The 23,895-nt window shown below is 38.9% G+C and overlaps 2 protein-coding genes across 5 annotated transcripts; both read right to left on the bottom strand.

The window, feature by feature from the left end:
- Positions 1 to 1,273: 1,273 nt before the first annotated feature.
- On the bottom strand, positions 1,274 to 10,350 carry cbx7b (chromobox homolog 7b). Of its 3 annotated transcripts, none has more exons than XM_044102562.1 (8): positions 9,990 to 10,350; positions 8,098 to 8,141; positions 6,516 to 6,581; positions 5,606 to 5,672; positions 5,094 to 5,412; positions 4,140 to 4,339; positions 1,612 to 1,644; positions 1,274 to 1,508 (listed from the first exon to the last, which is right to left on the bottom strand). In XM_044102562.1, exons 1-8 carry the CDS (start codon positions 10,056 to 10,058, stop codon positions 1,476 to 1,478), a joined length of 831 nt encoding a protein of 276 aa, XP_043958497.1. In that variant the 5' UTR covers positions 10,059 to 10,350; the 3' UTR covers positions 1,274 to 1,475. The 3 variants fall into 3 exon arrangements, with proteins under 3 accessions (XP_043958497.1, XP_043958498.1, XP_043958496.1); XM_044102563.1 differs by having other exon boundaries at positions 1,612 to 1,648; XM_044102561.1 differs by having other exon boundaries at positions 1,274 to 1,648.
- Positions 10,351 to 10,611: 261 nt separating this feature from the next.
- josd1 (Josephin domain containing 1) lies at positions 10,612 to 23,671 on the bottom strand. Of its 2 annotated transcripts, none has more exons than XM_044102797.1 (5): positions 23,535 to 23,671; positions 21,324 to 22,136; positions 20,332 to 20,460; positions 16,733 to 16,927; positions 10,612 to 15,699 (listed from the first exon to the last, which is right to left on the bottom strand). In XM_044102797.1, exons 2-5 carry the CDS (start codon positions 21,680 to 21,682, stop codon positions 15,600 to 15,602), a joined length of 783 nt encoding a protein of 260 aa, XP_043958732.1. In that variant the 5' UTR covers positions 21,683 to 22,136; positions 23,535 to 23,671; the 3' UTR covers positions 10,612 to 15,599. The 2 variants fall into 2 exon arrangements, with proteins under 2 accessions (XP_043958732.1, XP_043958733.1); XM_044102798.1 differs by having other exon boundaries at positions 15,336 to 15,699; positions 23,539 to 23,671.
- Positions 23,672 to 23,895: the final 224 nt, after the last annotated feature.

A 23,895-nucleotide genomic window follows, 5' to 3' on the forward strand; every position in this document is an offset into this window, starting at 1 on the left:
TTTTTGGAAATAAAACTTGAAGCTACAGGAATTATTAGATAATTTTTTTTTTTGTTTTCTATTAAAGGTGTGATGGTGATGAAAAAGACACTGCAGACAGTTATTGGATTTGCCCTGGAGAGGCTGTGGAGTTCATTCTACCATCCTTTTGATGAGATGTTTTATGTACATGAATAAAGTTGTATACATATTGAATCACTGTACAAACAGATGGCAACTGAACAAATTTTTGTCAATTTCTTTTCCTAAAAAGAGACTGGAAATAAGATATTTAAATTTGTTTAGTATTCAAATGGAATCGCTGACCACTTTTCTTTTGTCTCCTTTTCTTCCTCTTAACAATTTTGGTGCTTGCTGAGAGAAAGCAAAAATAACTGTTGCTCAATTTTTTTTAAGTTATTTTGGTGGTCTGATTGTTTTTTTGCCAATAAATTAATTGTACAATAAAGTATGTTTGTACTATTGGAAAAAAAATTGCTTTCTTCTTTGCCACATCTATCAAATCGATTTGTCAGCTAGATAAGTAATTTATTCAGAAATTTATAAATGCAATGCAAATTGCAAATATCGAAAAACCATGATCTAGAATAGTTTCCTGTTTCCTTTACGGTCTGATCATTTCTAAAAAAAAAAAAAAAAAAAGCTGAAACAGTTTTGAATTAAGTAGAAAGTACAGAAATTGACATTTTTTCAAGTTAATACATCAAATGTGTGAAAGTTAGGAAACTTTTAAGGGAAGTTTCAACCTCAGATTCTCAGTTTGGAGCTCCTGACTGTTGAAGTGATGACGACACCATGGTGACGTCCAACGAGCTGTTCAATTCAACAGAGTATTTGTGCCACAGTAGATGGGTGGAAAAAAGTATTTTTGCCAAAAAACAAGAAAATTTTGAGATTAATCTCAGAAATGTTGTAGAAAAATAGTAGGAAATTTCTGAGTTTGACAAGTCGATTTTTTTTTTTTTTTGCATTTATAACTGAAATTTCGAAAACAATTTCTCGTTGCTTTTATTTTTAATGAGAAACACATGGATACATTTTGGTGCTGCTTACTGATAAGTAAATAACTTATAACTTCCCAATAAACTCATAAATTAACTCTGATAAGCAAGTAACTTATCAGTGGGTCTCATGATAAGTACCTAATCCTTCTAGCTGGTTAACTTGCTCGAAAGTGCGTCAAAGAACACGCAGTGGATCTTTCCATTTTCGGTATTTCAGATCACATATAGCTGCTCACTCGCTCCACCTCGATAAAAGATGGCCGCCAAAGTCATAGTAAACATGTGCAACATTTATTTTCATGTTACCCAACAAGCAGTCGAAACACGACAACACTTGATAGAGTGGAGCAGGTAATGTGCGGATTCACATCGCGGTACAGTGCTAGCTTCTGGTGGACAGGTGCGGCGCAACGACAACAGGAGGCAACATGAAGCCCTGCAGGGGGCGCTTGTTCTATCACATCAGTACAGTTACTCTGTACATGGGATCTGGTTATAACAAACCTGTAGAAAACAATCATGTGCAGTTATATGCAGGACCCATACACAATAAATATACATTCAGGTCAATGTAGAAAAATGACTAGAAAAATGTGTTTCTGCTTACGGTCCAACCAGGCGGTCTCCAAGGCAACAGTTTCTGTCTTACATCAGTGGAGAGGAGAAAAATAAAACACTGGTAGTAATTAGTCATGTGGAGAGATATTATTCTTAAAAGCTCCACAGTTACATCGAAACAAACAGTGCAGCGGTAGGCACTTTCATTTTCACTGATAAAAAATCCATCATCATCATCATCATCATCATCACCATCATCATCATCATCATCATCATCATCATCATCATCATCATCATCATCATCATCATCAGGACATCACTTCAGATCCTGTGTTCACAGAGTCTGGCTAAAGCTACTGGGTCATTAAATGTGCAGCCTCACAACCCTGGAACTCTTTAACACTTTGTCACATTACAGTCATAAACATCAGTGTATTTTAATAGTTTTTTATACAATAGACCAACACTAAGTAGTGTATACGTAGATTGTTCTGGAACAAATCTTGAAAAGCTGAGTTCATGCAGAGATTTCCACATGTGCATGACTGTGAACTCAAAGTGCCTTCTGAGTTTATTTATAGGTAGCAAAGTAAGTGGGGCTGATTTCAAATCCACACAGTTCCGTAGGACTGAAGCGATAAATTGGTAATAATTGTCAACTACTTTATTAATCAATTAATTGTTAACTAGAGCATTCAGACTCAAGCAGAGGCCAATTGCTGAAAGACCAACATATTCAGAGCAGTAATTACGTTAAAGAATATATACATTTTATATTTAAGATTAAAAAAAAATGTTTTTTTGTCTATAAATATGTTCTACGCAGAACTCCTCCAGTAGCGTAGTCTTACCTTTGTCTGATCCAAGTGTTTTGAAATAAAATCTATTGAGCACATTTTAAATAATCATTTCATCCAAAAACTCGTCAACAGATCAGTTTTACGCTGCACTGATATTAAGGGAAGCAGAAATGGCTGAGCTTTTAACATGTCAATGTTAGAAATATCGTCTTGCTGCAGATGGATCCAACGTTACAAATGATCTAAAAGAATGCATTTTAAGCGATAAAATTTTTAATGTCTCATTTAGAAAAGGAACTGAATTATTTGTTTACTTGCATCTTTTAATGCATTTTTGATATTGTAGAAAAAATCCTTAAATCTGGCGATGGTTTAGTCGGATTAATCGATTAATCATCAGAATAATCAATAGCCAAAGTGATAGTTAGTGGCAGCCCCACCATTCTGTGTCGGTCTGTGTCGATAGGCATCAGCACCCTCCTGACCCCGATGGGATAAAAAAAATGGATGGATGGATGGATGGATGGATGGATGGATGGATGGATGGATGGATGGATGGATGGATGGATGGATGGATGGATGGATGGATGGATGGATGGATGGATGGATGGATGGATGGATGGATGGATGGATGGATGGATGGATGGATGGATGGATGGAGAACCCTCCATGACAGAAAGAAAATGTCACAAGCTAAATGAAGCAACCCTTTTGGAAACCAATGTTTTTCTTGATTGAGCAAAAACAATAAAACTATTTAATCTGGTCAAGAAGTCTGTATGTTTTCATAAGTAAACAGGTTTCATTGCTGGAAATAACTGTCCACCAGCCTAAACAGAAATGTTATTTAAAATGTTTTTTATTTTTTTATTTTTTTTTTATGTGTGTTATGATTCACTGGAATGAAGAAAACCTTTAAGCCAATCACCAGCTGCCCTCAGCTGTCTGTGCTTGTGTCATTTCCTTCCTGTCAGCTACAAGTACATGATGGGTTTGAACTCCGATGTATTCCACTTAAAGTGACCAGATCAACCATACGTTGCAAAAATATTCATACATTTTGAAGATTTGCAGCTTTTGGTCATGTTTGAACCGTAACCCTTGTGCTTTATTGCCATTTTACAAGAGAGACCAACACAGAGTGGAGCATAACTGTGAAGGGAAAGTAAATCATGGTTTCAACACTCTTACTTGTCAAAATCTGAAAAGTGTTCTCTACCAGAACCTATATCACATAATATGACGTGATGTTACGTTTCATAATAAATGAACTGACAAAATGAGTGTGAGGACACAGCAGTTCTATAAGTTTTGTGCTTTTCTGCTACACACTGACAGCTACATTTACAGAGTTTTCCCCTGAACAATTTCTAAAAACCTGCTAAATGTTGCGCGAAGCAGCTCAGACTTGAACAGCTGCTCTATCCAGCCCCAAAAAAGGAAACCCGTCTAATCTGGCAACACTGTAATTCAGTCACTGTTGTAGTGAACTCAAAATGGATGCCACACTTAAATTTAGACTTTTAATTGTAAAAAATGTTGATAACCAGACCTCATTCTCTTTTGATTTTCTACGTCTACCCTGTGTGTTGGTCTGTCTCATTAAATCCACATATTACACAGAGACGTCTACGGTTGTGACATGACGAAAAGTGGACAAGTGCAAGGGGTGTGAATACTTTTGTAAGGCACTGCTGACTCTGCGTATTAACCAAGCGGCTCCAGCAGCGTGTCAGAGTCAGTGCCTCCAGCAGCTGGCAGGGGCCCCATCACCCACCTGCTCCCACACCTCCAGGCCCCAGTCCCGGAAGAATCCTCTGGCCGCTCTGGACTCCCTGAAGGTCACTGTGAGGGCGTTGAGGGTGACGTCTGTGACCGTCACCTCTCCTGGGGCCACCATGGGTCGCCACAGTTTGTCTGACGCAGCAGCGCCGCCGGACCCCACTGCTGTGCTCCAGTTATCTGGGCCCCTGTGTCCTAAAGGAAAGGTGAAGGGTCAATGAAGAGGAATGAAACTCGTTTATTTGTGTCATTTGTAGTTAACATGCAGCATATGATAACAGTGAAAGCTACGCAACGCGAGGAAAACTCATAAATGAAGGTTTTATTTAAATGTGAATAGAAAAACGTTTCTTTAAAGCAGCAGTATGTAATTTTTATTAAATAAATTTGTTGAAACTGTCACTGTGTCGTGACTGAGAAAATCTGTGGAAAAAATGGAGCTCCTCTGCCTTTTCCCAGCGCTAACTAGAAACAACCAATCAGAGTCAGGAGGCGGGATTTAGTGCTGTCGATCTAACATAGCCTGTTAGGAATGCTAAGGCTAGTCAGCATGACGGTGGATAAACTGTTTTCCTGGAATGATGAGATGTTTCTCCACCACCAGCACATTTAGCAGAGAGGTTGATTGACAGCACTAAGCCCCGCCTCCTGGCTGTGATTGGTTGTTTTTGGTTGGGAGCGGTGAATTTCTTCAGACAGCAATAATAGCTTTGTGAGGAGGAGGAGATTGCTCTTTTCACAGATGATCTGCCTCATATTACTCTGCCAAAACAGTTTGAACATATTTTTTTAAAATAAAAGTTACATCTTGCAGCTTTAATGAGCCTCTGGAGGATTGGTTCTATAATCAGCTCAGGATGACGGAAGGCGTTGGCCGTGTGCCCAGAAAACAAGCCAAACTGGGACAAGACTGGTTGGATGAAACTCTCTGACCAAGTGACACACATACCGTTAAAAACACCTTCTCCCATCTCAGCCTCCTCTTCCTCTCTGTGTTCACTATCCTCTGCACTGTTCTCCTCCTCTTCCTCTTCTTCCTCCTCCTCCTCCCAGGCGTCTTGTGAGGGACTCTGGACGTTTAAGCTAAGTCGTCTGCCCTGCTTGCTCTTACGATGTGTTCGAGAAGGAACCCAGGCGTCATCCTCATCCTCATCCTCATCCTCCTCGTCGTCAGGAACCAGGGAGCGCGTCAGAGAGAGACGCAGGCGAGGAGGAGGCTTGGCGGGAATCTTGTGAGCGCTGCGGAGGTCCATGGTGTAAATGGTGTCCTGAAATGATAAAATGAGCTAGAAGAGCTTTGGCACCATCATAATGTGGGGAGGTTTTTCTACAAAAGCAACAGGGAAACTGTGAAGCTGGTATAGAAAGGAGCAGGAGTGTCCAAAGTTCGTGTGCCATGTGGAAAAAAATGAAGTGCCTTGAAAAGTTTCTGGAGATCTGTAGAGGTGTCGGTCACGTTACCTGTAGCAGGAGTCGTTTTGACTTGGATCCTTTCCTCCTGTGGCCAATGACTCTCTCTTTCTCTTCTCTGGGAAAGTGAACAAAAAATGAATGGGTTATCTGAATTTAGATTCTCTGGATGTGTTTTTGCTGCGTCATCCCTCGTATTGTAAATAAATGTCAGTGAAGCTCCCTAGCATGCCTGCATCCTAAGTGCACTAAGGAGCGTTAACATAGATCCTTCCCCCAGGAGCTGTTAGCCTCCAGAACCATCACTGCTCCCAACAACATCAACAAGTGTTTGCACCCCTGCTGGTTTTTTTGGGCACTTTTACCCATGTCAAGCCACATTTCTGCTGTATTCACACAGACTTTTTTTCTGTTTTCATAAATTGTAAATAGTCTGTTTAATGTCCATTATGTACATTTTTCCAAAATTGATCCTTATTAGCTGCACATTGATTGGATCAAAGTATGCTATTTCTGATAACTACACAGGATGTTTAATTTATAATCTTGTCCTTAACGTATAGTGTGTTATTTAGTTGTTTTTTATTTTTATTTTTACATTTCAAAACATTAACAGAAACCAAAACACACAAAAAGCAGACAGGACCAGATAGCTATAAATGAATAGTTGCACCACAAGACGCTTCAGTCTGGGTAATTCACACCGTTACAACGTTGCGGACAGATATACAACCTCATGTCTATAGTGTAATGTTAATAAATTTGGGGGGTTTTTGTTGTTGTTGTTGGGTTTTTCTTTTTGTGACTTTTTTAATGCTTTTTCTCTTGGTGTGAACCTACATCTGAATTTGCCCACTGTGACGATTTCAGTGAGAAATGAGAAATGCTAAAAACCTGACAACACCAGAGCAACGTCAGACTGGCTCATGTTGTCTGTGTTCCGTTTGAAGGAGGGTCTCACTTGTCCTCGAACGCCTGCACCAGGCGCCGGTCCAGGATGTGCTCCTCAGGCTCCCAGGTGCTGTACCTGTGAGCCAATGTGAGAAAGAGATGCTCATTGTTCCCATGCTCTCCATCTCTCTTTGTCTTTTTCATTTAGTTAAAGCGACTCCAACTTCATCAAAGCAGATCACAATAAAACAAAGACAGAAATAATACAAAAACAAAACAAAACAAAACTGAGCTAATCTGAGCTGAGAAGTTTTGATTGAAAGAGAACTTAGTGAAAAAATGAAAAGGAGTTTGCTTCTTCAAACTCTTTTAAAATTAATGGAATTTATTTTTATTTTTCATACTGTATGAAGAAAAAAACCCCACAAAACCCTGAAATCCAAACAAGTTAAATTTTAAAACCGAACAGAACATGTCTGAATTTGATGTGAGCAGCTCATCTAAAGTATTGTTTTGGAAATCCTTCACAGAAACCTCTGAATGCATGCATAATTGATTGGAGCGAACTTCCATATCAGCTTAATGTTTGATCAGGCTGAGCTTCCAGCCACAAATGAAATAAGCAGGACAACAGAACATCTGGTGAGTTAGAACGGCAATAGATTAAACTGGAAATATCAATTTATGCCATATTTTTAAATCAGTGAGGATGTTATTATTTTTACTCAGCATCTCTGGAGCATCTCACATTTTCACTGTATTAAAATTTAACAAGCTGATATAAAATTTTTTTCTAGTATCATTGTAAAAAATCTTGATACCACAGGAACATTTTCATAATTTGACAATTTTGAGGGGGATGAGGGGGTTTTATGAAATGGCTTTCAAACTCCAAACTCCAACTTTAATTCAAATCTGAATAAAGCTGTTGTGTTGCAGAACCATTAATCACAGGATCAATTAAATTGAGCCAGATCATTTCCGTTCTGATGATTAATATTTTTTTGCATATCAATTTTGTGAACAGAGACATCATGATCCATTTTATTTATGGTTTCCGTTGTGTTTTATTTATTGTTCTTGGTCTTCCAGTTCCAGTGTTAGTTTTTTTTTTTTTTTTTTTAAACTAAATTAGAGTTTCTTGGTCTTTGAGAAGGGGGGAGAATGCATTATTATGCCATTATTGATATATTACTTGAAAATGGCATCAAAGCAACAATGTTATTGTCTATTGCAATAACTTCTGGGAACAAACTCAGTGTTTACACTCTGTTGTTATTTGCAATGTTCTTTTAAATCTTCTGTAAAACTGCTTTCTATGCACATCTTACACATTTTTTTCAAAATTGCCCTCCTCAGTGGCAATTTTTTTAAATCATTTTTGCCATTTTTAGTAGTTTTACAGTATTAGTTTTCTTATTTTGTAAAGTGTACACTTCAGTATTTTTCAGTTCTTTCATATATAGTACAGTACTGTACTGTATTTTTCCACCTTTGTCTCATTTAACCTCAACATGCTGCCCACTGTGGAACTGGATAGGATATTTTTATTCTATCCTATGTAGTTGTGTTACTTTATTCCACATGATTAGATTTTTTTATATAAAGCTGCGGCTCTCTTTAGATGAATTATTCCATGTCTACATACTCACTTTGGAGGCCATCCTTTCCACTTCAGCAGGTACTCCACATTACCCTGTGGAGAAAAGGTTCCAGACCAGCATCAAAGGAGCAGGAAATAACACGGCTGTTAGAGCTGCACTGTTTTTATGATAATTCTTTGGTAGTTCTGCATCATTGCTTTGCAGTTCATGAAACATATTAACGATTGAGTGAAAGGTGCCAGCAAGCTTTGTGCAATACAGCCAGTTTACCTCTGATCAAAATATTCCACCCAACCTTCACTTTTAAGATTCTTCCTGTGGCAACTTGAAATGCCTTATTTTTTATCTTCTGTTGGATCCACAGTGAGTTAATGAGACGACGCTCTTTCATCACATGACGTGTTAACGAATAATAGTATTAATATGCCAACCGAAGCACTCAGAGTCCGTCATTTCTTGGTGAAGTCATCCTGGTGTGACCTCTCAAAGTATTCTCAGCGGATGAAGTCACCACTTTCCCAAACTTCATCTGGATCCCACGAGGATATGAAGGTGCATTATAATCAGGAGTAGCTATATTGGGTCTGATAAATCCATCTCAATATTGAACTTTAACCTAAGTAGAAAATTGAGTATATAAAAAAAACATGTTTATATTGCAAACTCGTGTAATATCACATGATACTGAGCACATTGGTAAATAAGTTTAACATAGCTCTTACCCATCAAGCTACCATCTGAAACTCTGTTATGTTTGTTGTTTGGTTACTGTATGAAATCACCATGAACGTCAGCGGTTTTATATTTAAACAACAGAGTGTGAATGATGTCTGTAAATCGAAACAGACCGTTGGCTCTTGTGAACTGCAAAAACTTACAGCCATCTAAACATATTTATGCAAAAACATACACCAATTAACTGCTAATAAATCTTAATAAAAAATTTTTTCCCATTATTTTTCCAGATTTGCCTTATACTAGCTAGACTTGCTAAAATCACCATTCAATTACAGTCACAACTTCAGCTCTTTAAATGTGACGTTTGAAGTGTCTGACATTTCTTACAAAAACTCCCCAAAACATGAATTATAATTCATAAAATAAGTAGTAGAGGAATCAGGTTTTGGTGGCTAAGCGACAACACAGATTTCATTGCAGTATTACTTTAATGTGGCGCCTGCAATTCCCTCTTTACCTTGAAGTGGCCAGAAATGCCCAAAGACTCACATTGAAACTGCACTGTTTTGATCTCAGTCATTACCAGTGAAGCCAGAGAAAACTCTGCGCATTTAGGATCTCTTTATACAGACTTTAAACTGTAGTAATTGTTTGACAGATCATTTTTCCAGCTTTAAAGCTGTAACCTTTGGTGGAGTAAAATTTTGTTTAAAGTCCAGTGTAAATCATAATAGACAGATTATTATTAATTATTATTATTATTATTATTATTATTATTATTATTAATAAATGTTGCTAAATTTAAATCTGTGCTCACATTTTAGTTTACCTCTACACCCAGTACAATGCTCAGAAATAAAGCCGAAATCAGTCTCTCTGGTTCCTCTTTTGTGCTCCAGAACCCTTAAGTTCTAGGTACGCACCTGTTAATGTCAACAACATGGCATGAGACCTACTCAGCAGGCAGGCAGGCCCATAATAACAGTTTGCCTGAATGTTTCCTCGTAGGGCTTAATGAGTCAAACAGCTTACGCCAGAAGATGCTGCGCAGTTACAACTGTTAGATTCAGGGGACGCCTGACCCCTTAAAAAGCCTCTTAATTAGCTAACCAGGTTAAAAGACAACTGTATTTCTAATGTCTCATTAAGGCATTAAGTAGCATCCTTCCTCCCAAAATAAACACGACACCGCAACGCACGCTGACATTTCCCCGCTGCTAAACACGTCATTAATAATTTACGTCCCACTTTTGAACCCTTACCTTTCGAAGTCTTTTCTTCAGAATTGATTCCACGGCAAACACTTGCTCTCCAATGGCAGAGAGCTCCATCTCTTGTGCGCACCAATCCTCCGTGGGGATTTAACTGTCAAACTAACGTCCTTCTCCCTCACAAACTAAGCTAACGGTAACTGCTATTGAGGGCGCGTGCCTCGGCTCCGTCCTCCGCTCTTCTCTGTCGCCGCTTCGGTTTGCTGCCACTTTCAGAGGCCGGTTTATCTGGAGCGACTTCCTCAGCACTCGTCCAGTGACTTTACAAAATCTGCGACACATCTGCACACCGCTTCGCGCGCGCTCGTGCCATGAAAGCGCGTTCCCCGTGAAGGATGAGTCGGCGCGCGCCACTGGCTGCCTCATCATCCTCGTTACTTACTGGATACCAAACGGTCGTAGTACTCTCATCCTTTAGCTCCCTTAAAGCAGCAGAGCATCAATATGCTAACATTTATCAATGGGAATATAGCCACTTGTAAAAGTATTCACAGTATTCACACCCATTGAACATTTTTCACGTCATTCAACAACCACAAACTCAATTTTAAAAAACAAAATAGCAGTGGATCCATACATCCTTTCCTTTAAAAGCACCACAGATCCTAAGAGGTAAAATAAATGTACAAATTTATTACCATTTTAAACACAATAACACATGAAATGCCAAATATGAGGATTTTATTTATTTTTTCTGAAAAAATAAAGTACACTGATAATCAGGATTCCTCCAGGGGGAAGGACTTAATGGATTGTCATGGCAATAAAGCAAAGGCATATGAATGCAAATGTTCAACACAGGTCACTGTGTCGGTGTTCAGTTAATAAAAATATCTGACAGTTAAACGCAGTTTCTCATGGATACAATGTGACATCACAGGATTACAGACAGGCCTTGAACATGAGGATGTTGCTTCAAATATGAAATAACACATGCACAACTTCTATACTTGGATTGCTTATTAAAAAAAAAAAAAGAAAAAAAAAAGAAGTGTAACAAATTCCTTGGCAGAAAAAAGTGAAAACTCAACATGGGAGTAGTTGCTCTGCAAAAATGGAAGGGCATCTACCATTTCTCCTCCCAAATATAACAAACTGCTCCTTTGGATTTTTTGATATGGCACCAAACTCTAAAATCTACATATTTTTTCCATGTAAACAAGTTAAGGCCAATTCAATCACTAACATTTATAATACGAAGACTTTAACTAGACGTGAACTTTTAATCGCCTCACAAACAACCGAAAAGCTTTCCTTCTTTAGACACGACACCAGATCGCCAACAACTTTCACTTTTCATCCAACTTTCTAGACTAGTACCTCCAAAAACCTTTTTTTTTTTGCTCTCCAGGGGCCTCATGCATAAAAGAGTGCGTAGTTTTCACACTAACACTTGGCGTACGGAAAAATTTTGAAAAGTGCGGCGCACAAAACAAATCGGACGCATAAAGCCGTGCGCACCTTTCCTTCATAAATCCTAATTTGCGGAAAAAAGAGCGGAGCTGTTGTAAATACATATGTAAATTAGTATAAATACCTGGAAGTCTGCCACAACAGGAAGCAGTAACCTTGGCAACGTCCTGATCGAAGCGGTATAAGTATTTCTAATTACTATAATATTTTTTATTTAAAATGTACTTTGAGGACACAGAATGTCACCTCACAAAAATAAAAAATACATTTTAAAGAAAAACAAAAACATTCAAATAAAAAAAAAAAATAAAGACATCCTGCAAATGCCTGTTTGAACAGTAACGCGTTCAGCCGGGATTTAAAGACAGACAGCGAGCCAGAGAGTCCTGTGAGTGGGGAATGTGGACGTTTATGCTGAATAATAGAATGATTCATGTCCATAAGGCCGGCGCATTCACAAGGCCGGCGACTCGACTGAAGGATGACTGCAGTCGGACCGGTACGGCACTGCTCTTTAAGTTTTGCTCAGAGCTCCAGGATGATCAGTCTGAATTAATCTAAACGCTCATAAACCATCATCAACATTTCCCTGCAGATCAATATGATCTCTGATCAATCGCTCCCTCTGAATCCTTCCATTGACGATGTTCTCCATCAGAGCCAAAGCTCCACATTTACGCGGCAACCTTTGTGGTGCTTATTGATTGCACACACACCTTGATCACCTTAAAAATAATCAAACCTGTTGATTAATTATCATCAACAGGTTTGAGTTAATCTGCTGATCCAACCATGTTTTCTACTTTTAGTGAGAATGAAATGACCCCATACATGCATTTTATGCGCTTCGGCGCACGGACCAATGCGTTACATCTCTATGAGACAAAAACTGAGAAAGAGTACTATTTACATTTGAGTGAGGTTTTCACAAACTTTTATTTTTATTTTCTCTATTTTGTGTGCATGTTAGCTTATTGTCTGAGGATAAATGTGGTTCAGTTTTATCGTTTACGTTTAAACAATAAAATATGAAAATTCTGAAAAACATCGGGTTTGATGCTTCTTGGTCTAGATGACACCGAATGTCATCGGATTTCAGTGTATTTAGGTGAGTTTTGACGCTTTGTAGTTTGATATTGTCTACAGAAAAAGTTTGCGTGGCTGCCGCCCATTTTCACGCCCCCGAAAAAGTGTGCGTATGTTTACGCAAGCTTTTGATGCAAAGTTAATCTTTAGACATGCCGACATGCGCGTAAAGTATGGCGCCGCACATTTTTTGTGCGCACGCACGCTTTATGCACGAGGCCCCAGGTCCTTTTAGGTTTACAAGCAAATAACTTTCTTCGCTCAAATGCGCTTTAAAAACAACTTCCTTTAACCGAGATTCCTCCGATTACAGTCAATAACTTGCTGGGACAGTCAGTGATTTCCTTTTAAAGCTGTGTTTGGCTGCTTTTCATATACGAAAAAATAAAATAAAAAAACTACAGGAAGATGAGAAAAAGCCCTTTATCTGCTGAGTTCCTGTGCTACAGAGGGCTGCTGTGACTGGGACCCTTTGGAAAAGTCACTGAGGCAAAAACCTAAAAACAAAACTCTAGCAACAACGAATCAGGACAAAGGGATACATTTCAGTGGTAAAGAGCTAGCGTCTAGACCTTTAGTGTAAAGTCATGATTTTTACTGTCGATCATTCCGTCAGTAGGGGCAAATAAATTCACTCAGTAAAAGATTTTGCACGTAAACTTTAAATCTGAAGTCAGCATGACTCACAGCATGAAAGTTATCCTCCTGTATTAGTGGATGCATTTTGCTGCATTTGATCCGTAGAGGAAGAAGGTTTGGCATCAAACCCAAAATATATAATTCTTTACTGACGGGTGATGTTTGTGTGTAGTGCAATACGTCTTAGACAAATAACATATTTCTTTCCTTTACAGAAGCGTCTATACAGTGAGAAGAAATTTAAAAACACATAACTAGATGATCATCAATATAAGCAAGCTGGAGCAAATATCCACTAGAGCAGGGGTCACCAACGAGGGGCCCGCGGGCCCCTGGTCGCCCACGGGGACCTTGTCAGTGGCCCGCCAAGCAAGTTCTAAAAATAGCCATTGTCATTAGGCAGCACTGCCAACGAAATTATTTAATTTAATGTTTTTACAATGAAGTAATAACATTTGTTTATATTTAGAGTTTTAAAAAAGAAAATGATAAAAATGTTTAAAATAAATTGCTTTATGTATAAAACTCTTTCCTATGGTTAAAGTTCAGAACTGCGCAGACGCCTGCAGGATTTTATCGGAGGGCAGCAGCGCCTGCAGCTGTACAGACTCTGTGAACCTTGAGATCTGCCTTTAAATTAAAAAAAAGAACTTTTGTGCCAAAGCATCTTGTACGTAGCGCACATCTGTGTCAGTCTCTGGGTGTCAAAGGCCACCCAAAACCTAAATCTTATTGGTCAGTTTATTTTTGTTTATTTGGTGGCTTGGGGCTTTTCTGTAAGATAAAAATGAATGAGCAGTTTGAACCTCCCGTAGTTCTAAGAGCGGCTTGGATCCCGGCGGAGCTTTTTACCATGTGCGGTTCTGGCAGGTCGTCAGTGTATGAGGCTCTTTGATGTTTCCCGAACTGCAGAGCTGATGGTCACCTGTCGACCGCTCTTCCTCACGCTAAGTCTGCAGGTTAAACCATTTACTCTAATCGAATTTAATCCATCCAAAGTAGAGTAGAAATTAAGCAAATATTGTTGCTTCACCTTCTCGTCCTCTGGACGTCTGACTCCACCTGAACCTGCGATCAACACTCTCCTCTTTCCGTGAACCACAAGGGCAGGCTTCACTTCCATGTCTTTATTATTTAGCATCGGCTGAAAAAAAAATGTCCGCTGCTCCTGTGGTTTAGATTTGTGCTGATTTTTGCGCATTGGGGAGGTGGTTGTGTTCTTGCAGGTCAGGTGCAGTGACAGTTTTGTGCTACCCTCCGATCTGTCGGATCTCAAAAGCAAACTGACCAATCAGATTTAGGCTTTGGCGTGTCCCACCTAACTCCTCACAGACTGTACACAAAAGATCTTTTTTTTCTCCACAATTTTGCTACTGGTAAAGAGGGTTGGATAATAAAACAAAACTATTCTTTCCTTTTTTATTTAAAGGAAATTTTCAAGGTACTCAGTGTGTCCAGCTGTGCAGCTGCAGGTGTTACTGCAACAATCTGAACTCTCAGTCACTTGGGGGAAATTTAGCATCTCACAGAAACGCTCCAAAAGGGAATCAAACTTGAAACTCTGTGAACTAACCAATTAACCGTATCTGTCCTTACTGACAACTATTGTGAGTAGTCCCTAATATTAATATGATCAGGCAGCATGTAATCATATATAGATATATGAATTATTGTTATAAAGGCTGAGCCAAGAATATTTACAGTTGTATCAAACAAGTAGCCCTTCGTGTTACTCTGGACCCGTGAAGTAGCTCCCAGCATCAAAAAGGTTGGTGACCCCTGCACTAGAGGGAGTACTTGGCCTGAGTGTTGCATTGCTTTGTTGCCATAATATAAAAAGTGTTGCATTGGCAAAGATTCTACAGTAAAGGGTGAGTCGGTGCCAGAAGTGTAGGGAATTGCTGAAATGCACATACAGTTGGCGATGTGGTAAACCTCTCACTCTGAGCTGGGATTCGATGAGATCGAGATGAGGGGAATAGAAGCCAGGGTGCACTTTGGTGAGAAAGGTGGGAAAATATGGAGTAAAATAAAACATTAAAAAAAGAGGAGGAAAAAAAATAGTAAACATAAAAATCTGCATTTTCCTTAGGTCCAAATCTCTCACAACTTTAGAAATTGGAGAAAATAAAAAGGGAAAGACAGAAATCAATATATATATATATATATATATATATATATATATATATATATATATATATATATATATATATATATATTGATTCGCTCTGTAAAATGTTTGCCTCCTTCATTAGTTTGTGTGTCGGATCAGCTAAGTGTTCAGCAACGGCCGTGTAAACAAAACCCAAAGAAAAGGAAGAAGAAGAAAAAAAAACAAGCGTGGTGGGAAGGAAGTACAACTGCAAGGATGCATCAATGCGCTTGGCGGTGCACAACGCTACTTCGTCTCCAGCTCGTCCTGCGACAGGCCCGCTTGGCTGATGGGATTGGCTGGTTGAACCCTCAGCCATCAGAGCGCCATGTTTGGTGGACCTCCACCTCTTCTGAGACAACCAGCAGGAGTTCACAGTTCTTCCCTCGCAGCTGCTGACGGAGAAACTTCCTGAGTTTGTGATGAAGGAAACAAAACAGTCAATTGTGATAATAAAAAAAATAATAATAATTGAATAAAAACAAACGAGCATCAAGTTTTCGAGAGGCTAAGTAAAAATGTGCTGAACAGAAGTATGTTTTTGGAGAGTGTAGGATAATATCTGAAATGTGCAATTGGTGTATAAAGGCCAGAAAAAGACGAGAAGGAGTCAATTTTTGTCAAAAATGTCAGACATTTTGAGATTAATCTTAGAAAGTTTCCAGACAAAACTAGCACATTTCTGAGTTTGAAAAGTTGGAAATCTACTAGAAGAAACAGACTAATGTCACAAATTTCAGGGGTTTTTTCTAGAAAATTACTGAGGTCAATCGGAAGATTTCTGAGATTTTCTAGCAAATGAATCTTTTTCATAAAAACTGACATGAATATGCTTTTGAGGAATGAACTATTCATTTTGAGCAAGTGTCAAATCAAGTCATGTTTATTGGTGTAGCACATTTCAGCAACAAGGGACTTGAAAGTGTTTTATATCATAAAACCATAATACGATAACCAATTTAAAACCTACTTCATTTTTCCAGGAATGCAGGTAGGTTTTACAGTTTGTACTAATTATTTTGAGAAACGCTCCAGCTGTTGTGAAAAATGTTAATAGTGACTCAGATTTTTTTTTTATGCATCTTTGTTGAATTTCATGTGCTTTACATGAGTTAAAAGCAGTTTAATGTTGTTTCAGTAGAGAATAACTGCATGTAAAATAATGCTGTGATACGTTTTCTGTCTACAACAGTAAGAAAAAAGAAAATCCTGCGTTTTTCCTGCTTGTCTAAGAGAGGGACACACAAGAGATTCCTCTTTCTTTCAGGATTTTTTTTTTAATTATTGCTAAATTGATTTAATTTATTAATACATTATTATTTTAAATATGATATTATTATGATGGCAATAATTACAATGGTTGAGAAAGATTTTGTTTTGCAGTGCATGATGGGCGTGGCAGGATGTTGTTCAGAACACATTCTCAGAACCCCTGGTCTCTTACCTGAGCTCATCAGGACTGCCAATAGGCTGAGGGTTGCGTAGCTTAGAGTCCAGGTTGTAGTAGACACCTCCCACCTCCCTGACGCCAATCCAGTGCTGGCGTTTTAGTGGCAGCCGGAGAGGCCCCCAGCGCAGATTGGACGGCACGTTCAGGATAAAGCCCTCCACGTTGGACAGCTCGATGCTGCCTACATCCCTGGGGGAGGAAAAAAAGAAAGCAATTTAAGCAAATTCCAAAGAACATCATGAAACAAAATGGACAACAAACCATTTGGAGGCTGTGCTGCGGTGTCTTACTTGACGAAGTCATTTGTAATTCTGAACAACAGCAATAGAAATCTTCTTGAAGTTTAAAACGTTCCGACATTTCCTGTCGCAAAGATTTTTACAACTTCAAAGGTTTTTTTTTTAAATGAGATCCGAGATCTTAACTTTGGCCAAAGATCATTTTTCCAGTCCAAGTTTAAGTCATGTTTTAAGTTTCTTTCCCCAAGTCCAAGTCAAGCCTCAAATCTATCGCCTTGAGTCTGGTCTTTCACTTGTCTCCAAGTTGATGATTAAGATGATTTAAAAAGTATGAATCCAGTCCACCTATAATGCTGCAAGTTAGGAACTCAAATCCTGTGTTTTTTTTATCTTTATGCCTATTTTCACAAAGGAACAAAACTGTCTTTTGATCGGTTAACATTTAACTCAACAAGCCAAAAACATTATGACCTGCTTTAAATTACTTTGAAAACTAAAATTAAATGAATGAAATCTTCATTTCAAACTCAGCAACAGGTGGATCCACAAAGTATTGTCTCACGGGGGCTAAATACTTCTGACCACCACAAAAATATTTTGAATCATGTAGAATTTTCTATCTACTTCACAACTGTACACCACTTTGTGTTGGTATTTCACATTAAATTCCAAATAAATATATTTGTGTTGGCAATGTGACAAAATACGGAACATTTTCCCAAGGGTGTGAATACTTTTGTAAGCTGCTGAGTTCAGCTGGAGCAGAGCGTTCAGTAAACATACCGATTTTTGGATTCTTCCCAAAATATTCAAAATCCTCTTCAAAGATTTTTAGTGGCGCTTACATCCCCTCATTTAGATCCATCTTTTTCAACTCGGCGTAAAAATGAAACTACAACAAATATGCAAAAGAAGCTTTGTGCTGCATAAAAAAGTAACAGAAAGAGAGTCGTGTTTCTGTTGTCAACTGATTAATGGCAGTGATTTTGTTCCGGTTTTTAGCACAGGCTAGGAAGGCCGGAACTCATTTTCACAGAAAAAGGCAGAGACTCCTGATGCCATTAGCAAGTCCTGTGAGACTGATAATGAAGAAAGCACAAATACTGATAATAAAAAAAGGCTAACTGAAGGATCTTTGAAGACTGACGTAGTTTTAGCAGAGGAAGCAGAGCCTCTGTGAAGGGCAGACCTCCTGATTACATTTAGGATTTTAGTAAAGAATGCAGAAGTTTGAGTTGGTTGAGGAGTTTCCTGTTTTCAAGAGTCAAGATTAGAAACAAATATGAGAAAATTCAAAAAAAAGAAAAAAAAAAAATCAACCAAACACGTGGACCTGAGTAAAAGTGTTTATGTTTTGGCTCTGGGGCCTCTGCCCAGACCCCTTATGGGAAATAAACTAAGACAACAGCAGAACATGCACTACAAATACACACACACAAAAAACAAAAAAATCTCAATTACAGAGTGACGCAGTTTCACTACTGGATCTAAAATAGGACTCAAACAGAGATGAGGGTTTTTGTAGGTCTAGTTTTAGACAGTGATGTCAATCCAAGAAACAACACGTTTGATGCATGTATCCACATCCTGCTGCGATGACTAAAGGTGCATTCAAAACAAACTGGAGTTACTGGAGAGAGACCAGAAGAACGTCTGTTCAAGCCACTGGTTAAGATCATCATGTGTGGCACAGCACATATTTATGGCTTGTGAATTTTTGGAGGCTTGGCTATTTTCATTATTCATGTCAATGTTTGACTTATTTTCAACAAACCAGTTAGATTTATTTGGTTTGGTGCAGCAGGATATTTATAATTCAAAGGGAAACACGCAACTGCTGTTTCGCCAACAGCTCAGAAAGCGAACCGTCAACCAGCACAAGTGGCCTGTTTGGAGATTTTATCCCAAAAATAACTATTATAGAGTCCCAAAAGAGTCATTCTGGTAGTTGTTCTATATTATTCAGAAGTAGAATCATAACAGGGATGAAACGATTAATCAGATGAGTTATTGAAATAACTCATTTCATCGCGTGCAGACTCAAAAAGAGCCAATTTGATGTAAAGACAACACAGAGAGAGCAGTAATTAATGCAAAACTGTACAAAAAATATAAATATTTTGAATTTAAGATAAAAAGACATATATTTATCTGTTAATCTGTTACCCAGAACTTCTCAAGTGGCTGTTTTGGCTTCACCTGGTTCAAATTCTGTAAAACATTTCATCTTCACCAACTAGTTGTTCCCAAAATAGTCAGCAGCTCAGTCTTACACTCTGCTGATGCCAAGTCAAGCAGAACGTTTTTGAGTTTTTCAAGTGCTGATTTTAAAAGTTTTTTTTTTATTTTTCAGCTACAACTGAACTGGAATTGAATTCATTCTTTATTTGTATCTTTAATGCATTTTGTTGTTAAAAAAAGGTTCTACATTGTTGAAAAAATCTGCAGAATGTGCCACTCTTAAAAAATTCACCATCAGAATAATTGACAAAATAATCGATTACTAAAATGATTGTAAGTAATGCTAAAAATAACCTTCCTTTTCAATGTGAGTAACTCTCTTTATGAAACGATTAATCATTTGTGCAACAATTAATCGTTTGTGAAACAATTAATCTGAGACAGGACTTTCACTCTCTTAATGGAGAAAAATACATATTTATACATACTGTTGAAATCAATATCCGGGACAAAAACATTTGTTGTGTACTGGCGCTACATAAATAAACTGAAAAGTAATTTTTTTAGATTTACTGAGTGAGAAGCATAAAAATGTTAACCCAAGTTATTAAATTAGTTATCAATTGATATGTCTTTTTTCTATTTTCATTTTCTTTTGTGGCAATTAAACTTAAGACACCGTGCTTATAAATCCTATAATTTAGACTGGACAAAAAGTCCAGTCTAAATTGTTGTCCAGTGTGTTTTGCAATATTTTCCACTTAGTGCGTCTGGGTCCAAGTCCATAGAGTCCTGTGTCATCTGATCAATTCTGACCTGAGCAGAGAAACTCGTCCTGTTGGTCTCTGAGATCAATCAGCCGATGTATCGACAGTGTTTGGGTCCAGAAAGTGGCTTATCCAACATACTACAGCTTGCATATCAATTCCTCACACGACTTGACAAACTGGTATGCAAACCTGGACTGTATCAGAACTATTGTCCAACTATTCCTAGAGAAGCATGACATCCATTGAAACGTTTTGACAAACTTCAGAAATGGCTAAATTGAAAGCAGAAAGTGTCTGTGACTGTTCATATCATCGTGGCTCTGTCGTCGTTTGATAAATCATTTAATATTTGTAATGCGCAGCGTTTTGTATGTTAGGACTTAAATGTAAATGACTTACGTACCTTCTTTTATCCCACCAGACTGCCTCAAACCCTCGGGTCTGCAATGCCGCCATGATGACGTTTACATCATAGTTCCCGTTTCCCAGCATGCTCTTTTTGTGAGGCGTCACCATAGTGCTGGGACATAGCCTGCAACGTGTTGAAAACGAGAAATTAACCACAGTCTCTCATGTTTACTTGCTAACATCGATGGTTTTTACTGGGATTTGATGCCATCAACACAAAGTTGTGCCTAACTAAGAAGACATGGCCTTCTAATTTTTGCTAATCATAAGTGTCTAAACCAGTTTCATTTGCCCGTCGTGAGTCCACAGCGGTTCTTAAGGTTGTAAAGGTTGCAAAGCCCTGCTCTAGATATGATATGCTCACAAGATATGTCAGATATGACAAGAGATATGAAAAAAATCCTTTGTATGAAGGCCCAGTCAAATACCAGAAACACAACCAACTGAGTACCAGTGTAAAACTTAGAACCCTGATTTTCACTGTTTTAACCCAAAGAAGAAAAGCTTAACCTTTAGTTTAGATTCTTATTATCTTTCTGTGTTTAGCAGTTTTTCCATCTCGTAAAATTGCCCCCTTCAATTTTTCACTGGCGAACGTTTTTTGTTACAAAATACATAGCAAGACCATGGGAACATCTGTGCCAAGCAGGGTTGTTGTATCCACATGTTAAAGATTTTGCTGAAATATTCGATGCATTCAGTTATACCTCAAAGATTTCGCAGCTCTAATTGCAGAGACAGGGAGAGTATTGACTCAGGGGGCTTGAATACAATTCCATCCCACACTTTCATCACCCATATTATTGTGTTGTCAGAATAATTTCTAAAATCATGTATCATTTTCCTTTCACCTCACAATTATGTGGTACCTTGTGTGGGTGTACCTCATCAAACCCAGAGGCGAAAGGTAGAAAAGTTCAAGAAGTATAAATATTTTTGCAAGACAAAGGTGATTCCTGGTGCATTTTAGTAAGCCAGCTCTCTCACCTTTGGAATATCTCCTGCAGGGTGTCCCGACTAAAGGCCGTCCCATCCTGGAAGACGTTGTTGAGCGCATGCAATGCGCACAGCTCCCTCCGCTGCTTCTCGTGATATATGGCCGGAGTCGTAGGAGAAGTCTGCTGGGGAGCCGGCGGGGAGAGGGAGGACGACGACGAGGAGAGATCCTGCTGCAGCTGACCGTCCCTCGGATCCTTCCTCCTCCTCTCTGCTGCTCCTGAAACCGCATCCCCCCCTCCTCCGGCAGCTTTCTGCTTGCTGACCTTCCAGGGCATGCAGCCCAGCTCCTGCAGCCCGCCTCGGCCCTTCTCCTTCCACTCGCTGGCTGGATGCGGAGTACTGCCCATCCCTGGACGTTCACCACCGCCGCCGCCGCCACCGCCACGTCCTCCTCCTCCAGCTCCACCACTACTGCCCTCAGGACGCTACATTGAAGGCAGGACAGCCGTTCCCATGGCAGCCCCCTCGACCTCCGGGAAGAGAGGAGTCTGTGTTGCTATGTAGGCTCTCAGAGGAAGGTGGAAGGTAAATAAACACCACCTCTCTCAACAGGAGAGGACGTAGAAAGTAGAATTCAGGACAGAATTTAGAGAGGGGTGGAAAACTAAAAAGTTTGAAGAAAATGGGATCCTCCGATAAAAATCATGAATCAAGTTGTCATCCCTCTCTTGTGCGTTTCCACTTCCTCCATCCTGTGAGTGTGTGTGCCTTGACCGTTGTGTCCCTCCAGTCAGCAGGCCTGCCGTTTTGCAGGACTTTCCATCACCAGAAAGCTGAACATGAAGCGTCTCTCGTGTTGCTCTGGAAACAGATGTTACGACCAGTTTAGAATATTGAACGAAAAAAGTACTCCGCTTTATTGAGCTACAATGATTGTAATCTAATATTTTTTCCGTTTTTGTCACCCTTAAAAAGGTCTCGATTAAACACATTTTTAGGGGTGCACCGATTGCAGTATTTTGTCCGATTACCGACCGTTAAAAAGTTGTTTAATTTTGTTTTTTTTTTTGGCTGAAAAGTTGCTAAGTACAGCGACGGAGTTGCTATGTTATCAAAAGTGGGGTGACTCTCTCATGTCAGAGCAAAATAGGGGCAGCTACTGAATTTCAGATGTTTGCGCAAGTAGATAAGATCGGTCTCACGTGCAAGTACAAGTTGATCCTAGAAAATGAAGGAAATCTGGACCGATCTATAAATTATATCTATAAAAGTGATTTATAAAGTGATTTATCACTTTTCAAGTTATGCTATAATTTAATAATGTCCAGACTGATGATGTCATCCAGGGCATCATTTTGTGGTACATTGTCTTTGTTGTTAGCATGTCATGATGGTCACACGACCAACAGTCTTCAGTCAGAAGCCTCTTCAAATTTTTCAAATTTGTTGCGAGACGGACTGCAACTGCACATTCTTCCTGCTCACAGCATCACTGTAAACAACCGCTCTTTGAAGATACTTAGATCATATGATTGCAACATTTCATTTCCTTTTGGGATAATGAAATATTTTTTAACTGAATCGAATTTGTATCAAAGCCGTCGTCAAAGGGTCGTTGTTTTCATATAGGGCCGTGTTAGCTTGGACATAAATGTACTCCTTGTTGTCTCAAATATTGATACATCTTTAATGATCTGAAACATTCAGGTGGCTATAAATATAAAGCTATAAAGCTAAAAAGAAGACATTTGTAGGGGACAAATACATTTTTTCACAGCAAAGCACAACTGCTAAAATGTTAAAAACGAAGAAAGTGGGAACAAATTATTATCAGATGCAAACAATGTTCTTTAAAGCTGTGCCGAATCTATTGAAGTTGTATGTAAATGGTTAAAATACAATAATAATAGGCTTTACTCTTCTTTTCGGCCAGTGGACCTCAAAATAGGCAGAAAGTAAACATCTCCAGCAGCTAGTTCTGAATAGAGGAAGCAAGCTGTTCGGAGAGAACTAGCTAAATGTGACAGCAGCCAAACACAGGTCACAGCAATAAGAAAGCAAACACTCACACTAACCAAGGACAGCTGCTCTTAGACACTAAAAACACACTCATACTTTAGTGTTGAATCCATGTTGGGAGCATTTTCAAATTTTTTTTGGCCGTTAGTCCTGTGGATGTTTTCTACGTAACTCCGTCTCTACAGCCAACACAAACACAACGCCTTCCTCTAACTTCATTATTTCACAACGAACACTTACCCACCCGGTTCCGACCGGTGGTGAGACACCCGAACCTCTACAAGGCGGTCTAAAAAACTAACTGATCTGGTTTTTGCTTTCCCAAAAGGCTGTCCGGTCCTTTGTCTTTAACACTTTTTTTTCTGTTGTGAGGTCTGTTTCTCCGTCCGTGAATATAATGCGCATGCGCAGAAGCGTTTCCCTGGCTGCGTCAGAAAGCGCAGGAGAAGTTCCTCCCCTGAAAAAAAAAACTAACAAAAAAAACCTTAAAATGTTCCACTTTGAGTCTAGTCTGTGAGGAGGCACACCCTGGGTTCTGTTTACGGTGATTAAAATTAAAATTATACAGGTAAGAAATGTTTTAATGTCACAGGAACAGTGG

This window comes from Gambusia affinis, linkage group LG20, assembly GCF_019740435.1.
Source record: "Gambusia affinis linkage group LG20, SWU_Gaff_1.0, whole genome shotgun sequence".
Taxonomy (NCBI): domain Eukaryota; kingdom Metazoa; phylum Chordata; class Actinopteri; order Cyprinodontiformes; family Poeciliidae; genus Gambusia; species Gambusia affinis.